The 10,200-nt window shown below is 35.0% G+C and overlaps 1 protein-coding gene across 1 annotated transcript; it reads right to left on the bottom strand.

Moving 5' to 3' along the window:
• Positions 1 to 615: 615 nt before the first annotated feature.
• LOC130055162 (arrestin domain-containing protein 3-like) lies at positions 616 to 8,936 on the bottom strand. Its single transcript, XM_056166817.1, has 8 exons — positions 8,821 to 8,936; positions 4,349 to 4,473; positions 3,820 to 3,954; positions 3,160 to 3,383; positions 2,896 to 3,075; positions 2,576 to 2,758; positions 1,801 to 1,948; positions 616 to 1,143 (listed from the first exon to the last, which is right to left on the bottom strand). The coding sequence occupies exons 2-8, from the start codon at positions 4,464 to 4,466 to the stop codon at positions 1,013 to 1,015; spliced, it is 1,119 nt and encodes a 372-aa protein (XP_056022792.1). The 5' UTR covers positions 4,467 to 4,473; positions 8,821 to 8,936; the 3' UTR covers positions 616 to 1,012.
• Between the last annotated feature and the right edge of the window lie 1,264 nt (positions 8,937 to 10,200).

Raw genomic sequence — 10,200 nt, 5'->3', positions numbered from 1 at the left:
TAGAGAAGTTACATATTTATAACATTTACTTCAAAGTGTATCTAACTTTTCTTACCCTTTTCCTATATACTCCAATTTCATACATTGTAAATTCAATTCAATTTTAAAACTATCTGCTTTTTATTAAATGAAACCTCTAATAAGTGTGCACTTATTGCGATATGAAATTAGGCCGCGTTGTAATCGCGAACGTGCATTATCCCAAACTGATATGTATTATGCGGCAACTGGTAGGGTCTCCGTGTGCGGACTAAGAAGATTTAATTTCCTTTATTTTTTATAGAGCAATAGAAGATGAGAAACATTTATCGTCCAGAAATTTTACTACTAATGTTTCGTAGGTTAGGAAAATAATCATGGGGATTTTTTCAAAATAATACCTTTTATTCTACTCCTTTACAAATCTTTAAAGATACCCAAGATGTGAAGTACAGCTAGGTATTATTCACTTTCTGTGTGTTTTAAATGTCTGTTGGCTTATCCAACTATTTTCAGAATGTTGTATTTAGTCCCGAGAAAACATTTATTTCCTGTTGAACCCGCGTGAAACCTCCTCTGAAGATGATTCTTAGGCATGTATAATATTTTTTTTCTACAACAAAAACCACAAGTTAATGTACTTTCAGCACATAATTTTGATAAACGATTAGACTCAAACGTTGATTTAAAAATATAAACCAGTGTAATAATCTGTAATATACAGTGTTGGTTATTTTTGACAACCTGTCAATATGTTATAGTCTGAGAGTCAGATTTGCTGACAGAGAGAGAACATCCTAGCTATTTTTGTCTCTTCATTCCAATATTTAAATGAACCAGTGGTGCTGTATAGAAATATCCAAGTGACAAAGGTCAACATTTTAAGCTGCGGGATGTTTTCACAAGACTTTTATTCATTTCGTCTTGTCGTAATTACAGGCACTAAGTTCACACATCAGAAGTTAATCGTTGATTATCACAGATGGAAGTTCTTCACGGTAGGTTTGGAAGAATGAAGGTTGTACATATCGTACTACGTAGACTTTGACCAATTGTAGTAGGTATATGTAGGAGTGAAGTCCAGCTGCCCTTGTGTGTGTTCACCACCTTCCTCGCCTGTAATATTTGTAGGTCCCAGAATGGACTCGTTGTAGGAAGGGGCAGCTAAAATAATCAAAGAATAACATGTGAATCTCTACATCAGTAGTGATCATCACGTGGTTACCGGAGTACTTTCATTACGTCTTTTTGCATCTCATGTACACTAAAATCTACCAATGTTATGTACGTTTTCTGAGTGAAGATAAAAGTTTATAATAATTTCTGTAGATCATTATTGAACACTTTTCATCTGTCAGATATATGTGTAATTCCTACATCTTCTGTAGAGGTGAGCTTTTCTTTATAATTATGAATCCTGATGTCGAAATCACACATATACTTGTGATGTATCAATCCAGACTGATATAACAAACTAAAATAAAAAGTACTCATAAATCGTTTACTCCGAGCGTTCTTCGTTTACACAGAGAGGCAATTTTGATATGATTTTTTATCTGCCCATCAAAATTTTGGTGTTATTGTAATCGGGATCGGTATACAGAATCATTTCCTAGAATGTATGGTGAAAGTGTTAGGTACGATTTTACTGTTATGCTTCATGTGAGGTCAAATCAAAAAAAAATGTGAAATATAAAGTTGCGAAGACTGCAGGGGTAAAAGTGAATAAGGAAAGTTTATTTTAATGGAACCCTCTCATGCCTGTGAAATAGTCTTGATCTAGTTGACACTTGCGTCATTAGTACAATTTCATACACTCACGCATTGCAACTTGGGGAGGAGCCGACGGCTGCGCTGCTGATAATGTCTGTTGATATTGTTGCACTGCTGATTGAAGGGGAATAGTTCCTATGATGATTTCAACCGGAACACTCAAGTCAAAGGCTGGTCCAGAGGGATCTATGACAAGCTTCAATAAATGTACCATGAATTCAAATATAAACGGGTAAAACATCATGTGCAAATCATTAATATATATTCGAGTATTCGAATGCGGATGATACTACACCTTTTTAAAAGTGGTTTGATTATAAACCAAATATTTTGGGTTAAAATAAGAGAATTGTGACGAGGATTGCTAGAACAACAGCAACATACGATGTTTTGTACATCTTTCATGTCTTTAAACATTTTATGTAAAACGTTTTCCTTTGCCCTCAAGTCGCCCAGAAATTTTGACAATACATATACAAATTTACCACTTTGTTTCCGGGTAATCACAATTTGACCTGTGATATCTACTGTGTTACAAGTAGAGACCCATGAGCCACCGTTTTATTTTTCGGGACCAGACGCAGATGTATAATAATAAGATCAAACTTCACAATAATGAGTACAACATCGACCAGGATTCTTAAAACAACAACAAACATACGATGTTTAAGACTTTGTGTATTCCATCCGAAATCCGACTTTGTCACCAACTGTCACCACAAACCTTTTATTCTGTTTGAATAATCATATTCTATTAGTTTCTTCTATAACATTGGACAATATCTTTATCTGAAGTGTTTAAACGACAGTTAGCAAACATTACCTTCAGGATATATCGTATATCAATGATATTGCAGCCAGCAAGATACGATGGCGGAAGAGGAGGGACGATGAATCTTTCTCCGCCCCAAACATCCGAATCCCCAGGCTTCAGGTCCTGGTGCTGAATGATGTTAATGTCTTGAGGTACACTACGACTTTTACTTGTTGCATGAAAAGTGGTTATCTTGGGTAATAAAGAACATATATCATATGAAAAATGTCAGTAATATGATTGAACCAGAAGAAACTGTTCTTTTCTATTATTGTTTCAGCGTTCATAATAGCGTTTTTCTTTATAAAAAAAATAATAAATTCCGCTACCATCTCTAAAGCAGCGGACATTCCACACACACGATTGGACATGTTCTGTGCACTAGCCTCAAAATAAAGAGATTCTCCAGGAACATAGCCAATTCGGTTGACCTTGATAGTTCCCGTTATTGGGCCTGATTTACAACACAAACAGCACAGGTTCTTTGAATCTGTAGCCTCCGCACCATGCTGAAAATACGACATCAGGCATTGTTTTAGAGAAGTATGTTAGATAAGCATTATCTTGCATCTGCATAATTTTGTTCTTCTTACAGTAGCTAGAGGTTGTTGGTTGAGATCTAAGGCACTTAATACTGTAAAGGCTAAAACTGTGTGGTCGTCAAATCTCCAGGGTCTGTCTATGGTTCCTTTAATAGTATATCGCACGTGCCCTATACCTCCTTCAAATGATGATGGTAAACTTGGTGGTAAAACAAACGAGAAAGGGAAGGCGTGTTGTCCCGGGTGTAAAATTTGTTCATCTCCACCTCCTAGACCTTGAAAGGACCAAAAAATCCGGTTAATATCTTAATTATGCATCTTTTCATTATATTTTCTTGGAATTTCATTTTTATATAGGGTATCTCGTCCCTGGTTTTCTTAAAATATGGTTTTATCTACGTAATTGCTGTTCAGAATTTTGAGATAACGGTAATGTTTGCACAATCAAATTATTATACGGTAGTAACATACTTCTTATATATTTAACTTTTGTACAGTTATTTCTAAAAAAATTACTATAACAAAATTGGATCGAACTTGATAAAAACGATATAACACATTCTTAATATTTACCATCATTGTATGCCAAGAAAGTTGGCAATGTTTTATTATTCCTGAATTTCTATACAAATCTGATGACGTCACACAAGGGTAGAAAACCCCTAATTGACTCCGAGATATATCGTATGATAGTTTATAAACAAAACCTACCTTTCCCGAACACGATAACTACATTGTTAAAGTAATATTCTGTTGCTCTGTAGTGCACAGTGCGTCGATGTTTTCCGCTTCCATGTCTCTCCGACCAATGTACATAAGCTTTTCCCTCAAAGGCCAGCCTAATTTCTGTGAGGAACAAACCAAATGCGAAAATGTATGAAGTGTATGTAATGGTAAGGAAACAATATTCAAAGCAGATTTGTGTTGTGGATTACCAGATGTAGATTTGTGTTGAATTTATCATACGATGCCTATACCTAGTATTCGGTAGTATTACTTAACATGACAGCTTTTCAAATACGAAACTACCATCTATTGATAAAGGATGAGTATATCGCAAAAACAAAACCGAATTCATCTCTCATAATTATTTGGCGCCAAAATAGTGTATGTCTACTCCCCTTTCTTTTATATAGAGGTGTATATTACACTCCCGCTAATTTCTTCTTTGTTTCACGCACGGTGTGGAAAACACTTGCATGGGTTGATGATATTTGTCTCATAGTATGTAAATGAATACCTCGCATTTTCATTTCGGATTCCAAATCCACCGTTGCCCTTCCACTGACGGTTTGACCAGACCAAAATATTCCTTGGGCATTATCCAAGTTGATTTGGAAGCTCCTCAACTTCCCCATGATGATACTTTGATAATAAATACATGTAAATACATCTAGACAAGTTTACTATATCATATTATTATGAGTACGTTATTTCGAAATCCAACAATCAGATAGCTTCACCTTATTCGTAATGGCGATATTGTGCTCTAATCATTCCTGCGTATCGTTTTAATTTGAAATGTGTAGCCAAGTGGCCAATATCACTCACAAAACGTTTTATACATCCTGTACTATTTAGGTCACCCTGAGTAAACTCAGGTGACCTATTGCAATTGTTTTTCGTCCGTCGTCGTACGTTTTCCGTCGTGCGTATTGCGTTAATAATTGAATATTTTTAACTTCTTCTTAATAACTACCAGTTCAATTCTTTTCAAATTTGGTATGAAGCTTCATTGGGACATGGGAAGCATTAATTGTAAATTTCAGGAATCCAGTACCACTGGGGCCCTAGGGGGAGAACTGCCCAAAATTGACCAATTTTCAAAAATCTTCGTCTCAAGAACCACACACATGTAAAAAAAAAAAAAAAAAAAAAAAAAAAAAAAAAAAAAACTGAATGCATAGTGATGTAGACCTCTACCAAAATTGTAATTTTTATGACCCCCAGTGTAGGAGTTCTGACCCCAGGGCGGGGCCAAACTTGTTATATAGTGTTTATGTGTAAAACACTTAAATTATGTCTTCTTTAATGTTATTGACACTAAATTGAAAGTAAATAAATATTTAGAAAGAACAGGTAGTCCTTTACCAAAATTGTAAATTTGATTATTCAAGGGGTAGGGGTTTTGGTATCAGGGTGGGGCAAAAATGGTCAGTTATTAAATGTGTGAACAATATACATTTTTAACTTCTTCTTGATAACTATCAGTCCAATTCTTTTTAAATTTGGTATGAAACATAAACAATATCTTCGTGGTTTTTGGTGATCAGGTCTTCCAACAGTGTGTTGGAATTCCCATGGGCACGAATTGTGCTCCTTTGTTAGCTGACCTGTTTTTATATTCATATGAAGCAGAATTTATTCAAAAACTTCTACGTGAGAAGAAAAAATCTCTCGCTGTGACCTTCAATTCGACTTTTAGATATATCGATGACGTTTTGTCTATTAACAATGATAGCTTTCATTCATATGTCGATTTGATATATCCCTGTGAGCTGGAAATAAAGGACACCACAGAGTCGTCCACTTCTGCTTCATACTTAGATATTTTATTGAAAGTAGACATTAACGGCAAACTAACAACTCAACTGTATGACAAACGGGATGATTTCAGCTTCTCCATCGTCAACTTCCCACATTTATGTAGCAATATTCCATTATCACCTGCATATGGTGTTTATATATCTCAACTGATTCGATATGCAAGAGCTTGTTCTGGGTATAGTCAGTTTTTAAATCGAGGTAAGCTACTGACAAACAAGTTGATGGTACAGGGATTTCAACAGTCTCGATTGAAGTCAGCATTTCGCAAATTCTATGGTCGTTATAACGATCTAGTTCGTCAATACAATCTCGCATTGGGTCAAATGCTGTCTGACGTGTTTCATACCGATTGTTAAGCCGTTCTTGGCACACTGATTTTGACTGCGGATAACTCCGTTTACCTGATCAGGATATGGGGCTCACGGCGGGTGTGACCGGTCAACAGGGGATGTTTACTCCTCCTAGGCACCTGATCCCACCTCTGGTGTGTCCAGGGGTCCGTGTTTGCCCAACTATCTATTTTGTATTGCTTGTAGGAGTTATGAGATTGATCACTGTTCGTTATCTTCACCTTGCATTTGGAACAAGGGGAACATAAATTGTAAATTTTAGGATTCCTGCACCCTTATGGCCTTAGGGGCAGGGCAAAAACTGCCCAAAAATGACAAATGTTCAATAATATTCTTCTCACGAACCACACACATGTAAAAAAAAAAACTAAATGCATAGTAATGTAGAGCAGGAAAGCCTCTACCTAAATTGTAAATTTCATGATCCCCGGGGTAGGGGCTGTTACCCCAGGGCGGGGCCAAACTTGTTATAAAGTGTTTATGTGTAAAACACTCATTTTCTGTAGTGCTATTGATACTAAATTGAGGTAGTCCCGTACAAAAATTGTAAACTTGAGGATCCCAGGTGTAGGGATTTGGTACCAGGGTGGGGCCAAAATGTCCAGTTATTAAATGTTTGAACAATAGATATTTTTAACTTCTTCTTGATAACTATCATTCCAATTCTTTTCAAATTTGGTATGAAACATATTTGGAACAAAGGAAACATAAATTGTAAATTTCAGGATTCCTGCACCCCTAGGGCCTTAGGGACAGGGCAGATACTACCCAAAAATGACAAATTTCAAAAATCTTCTCAAGAACCACACACATGTAAGGAAAACTAAATGCATAGTGATGTAGAGCAGGAAGTGTCTACCAAAATTGTGAATTTCATGATCCCTGGGGGTAGGGGTTCTGACCCCAGGGCGGGGCCAAACTTGTTAAATAGTGTTTATGTGTACAACACTTAATTAACATTTTCTTTAGTGCTTTTGATACTAAATTGAAACTAAATGGATAGAGCAGGTAGTCTTTTACCAAAATTGTAAATTTGAATTTCCCCAGAGTAAGGGTTTTGAACCCAGGGTGGGGCCAAACTTAGTATATAGTATTTATGTGTAAGTTTGTTGATACTGTATAAAATCTAAATTCTAAGGAAAAGCAGAAAAGGATATACAAAAAATGGTGAATTTCATAACCCAGGGTTATGACTTTAAGATGAATCCAAATTAGTCATATCTTTTGATGTTTTAATGTTAATACACCTATTATTTAAAGCTGTATGGTCCGAATTACAATATTTTTTTTCCATCTCGTAAAAACGCTAGTAAATCATCGCACGTATGTAGTTATGAGGCTGTATGACATATCATACATTATTTCACCCGTTTTAACCAAAATTATTTGATTTTAAATCGATGTTTACAAATAACTGCGTCACTTTCCCTTTTCAAGTGACAGTCACGTGACCAGTTCAAACGTTCAGATCATCGGTGGTCTTATCTGTGTAAAGCTGTGTATTTTCTCACAACAGTACCGTGCCATAAGTTTAATAGAAATAAAAATATAAAATACCTCTTAGTAATTCGTTGTTTTACGCTCTTTCAGCCTGAAAACTCAACAGTTGGTATGAGTTTATACATTATGGTGGGATTCCCCTGACGCGCGTGGGTCTATTTATAGACGTCTAACACTGTATAATTTATGGGATGATTTATATATGTACCACACTATATTTACTTTGTAAATAACATTCTCACTGTTTTCTTTTACATGCAGATATTTTCAGGCATGTAATTAAGGGAAAGTTAATAACTTTATAAAGTAATTAATCTGCTTTAAAGGAAGTATGTACAAAAATAATACATAAACATCGAGTCATACGGCTTTAAAGCCTTTCATCATTGCATGCACGTTTGAGGGCAGTGAAGTTTTAAGAACACATCTTGTATACTGTTGCTGAACATTTGAATTTAGCTTAGGTATTCAGAACAGGACATTTTTTTCTAGATTTCATAGCACATGGAAGTAGTGATACTTTTTCACTAGTATTAAGGTGACCGATAAGGCCTGTGGGCCTCTTGTTTATTTTTATTTTAACATATAGAAATTACCAGTAAGCGTAATTCCTTAGCCTCAAATGTTACTTTCTTCAATTGAAATATAATACAAAATTTCAGTGGAAATTTTGGTGTCAAAACCACAAATGTAAGTTGCCCAATGCAGCTACGAGACCGATACTCGGTCCTATAGAGAAAGAAAACAATCGCATGAATGTTTTAAGATTTTCCATAGTCATTCTCATTCCCATTTCGATTTTTAAAAATCTACACGAACTCATCAAAGTAAATATGTCCTTTTGAAAAATAAAATCTCCTGTCCAAGAATCTTTTTGAATAACACTGTGTACGAAATTTAAATATTTGGGTCACCTTTGTTGGGTGAACGAAAAGTTAATATATTGGCAAGACAGAAATCGCTTTTGTATGGATCCTTATCGATCGATGATTTTAAAGGCAAATAGAGCGTCAAATTTTAAATTTCTATTTCAAGTCTTATAATAACAAGCCTTGGTACGTCAATGGCATGATTCGATTTAGTAGCCATGCCCCATATTAATATGAACATAATAGCTGCTTTCGATGAGGAACTGTGTGAAAAAATCTTTGATAAATCATAGAACGAAGTCTCGTGACAACATCACCATCACAATATGATTCGATCACATTTGTTCTTCCATTTTGTAAAAGAAAAGTTCGAAACGCTTCCAATATATTGTGTATTGATATCAAAGAACGCAATACGCAAATCAAAATTCTACAACATGACTTACCTCTTTAGCTGTTGAAATATGTTGCAATCGCCAAAAATACTTGTACTTTATATAAGGGGAACTTTTAAAATTATTGAGCAAGTGCTTACCTACGGGTTGATTAAATTTAAATGACCATGTGTTTAGGTTATACCTATGTAGGTTTAAGTATATTGTTATACTGTAAATCTATTAATAAGGTCTGTGATATCAGCAATACTGAAAGGGCACTTAGTAGTATCATTTAATGCATGTTAGGATGATAATGGACTTTACTGTATAAATGACAAATTTGTTCAGACATGTTTTAACGTAATATTTGTCTCTTATCTTTCGTCAGGAAATCAGTTTAATGAAATGTGTTCATTGATCAAGAACTTGGAACAAACTGATTTTGAAAAAAAAATCTACTTTTTGCCAACATTAGGGTGATTCAGTAATGTTTGTCTGATATCATATTGTAACTGTATCTCGTAGGGTTCATAACTTTATTCTGATAAATGAATTACACTAACATCCTTAATGAGACTCGCACTTAATATATTCTTTTGGTATACATTGAAGGGGAAACTACTAGCGTTTGTTGTTAGCTACAGTGAGGTACTTCACCTGTGAAGAAAGTTTACGTTCAAAACAATGAGTAAAAATACCCTTATTATGTATTTCGGGTAGATTGTCATATTTCTTATCACATTTACGAAGTTGAAAAATATATATATACTATTCATTAAACATCTATTAAGTGTGTGTTATCACTCCTTTTGACTTGACGTTATCGCACATTTGATTCGCGATATTACGCTCTTTAAATCCTCGATATTACACCATTCTCTTGCGTTATTACTCCTCGTAAAATCCGCATTTATTACGTCTTTATTTTGCACTATTACGCATTAAATTTACGTTTATACGCCTTTTAAATCCGTGTTCCTACACCTTTCATTTGCGTTACTACGCAAGTTTAAAAGTACATAAGAGTCAGACAAGTCGAATTATGGGCGTGATACATGAGTATCTTAAAACTGATAAATTTCTTTTTGAAAACATTTATTTGAGTGTAATATACCTATCAATAATAATAAAAAAAAAATATACCATGTTCTTTATTTAATGTGTGATCCCAGGACTGAAACCAAATGCACATTTTCTATGAAAATTACTGAATGTGTGTTACTTTCAAAATTCAACGGGAACCGTTACAGATGTTCCCTCCCGAATGGTACCCCCTTTTCTAAGTGGTGGATGTCATACAAACTTTTCCACCAGAATTCTTTTGCACGCAAACTAAACTCTTCCATGCAGGCATTGTGAGACAGGGAATTCCCGCGAACTACTTTTTGTAAAGATGGCGATCGGGTCATCAGAAAGATATGGCATCTACTAAAAAATCATACTTTTTCA

This window comes from Ostrea edulis, chromosome 5 (genome assembly GCF_947568905.1).
Source record: "Ostrea edulis chromosome 5, xbOstEdul1.1, whole genome shotgun sequence".
NCBI lineage: Eukaryota > Metazoa > Mollusca > Bivalvia > Ostreida > Ostreidae > Ostrea > Ostrea edulis.
Note: the sequence above shows the minus strand (reverse complement) of the source record. Positions and strands in the feature narration are given on the sequence as shown.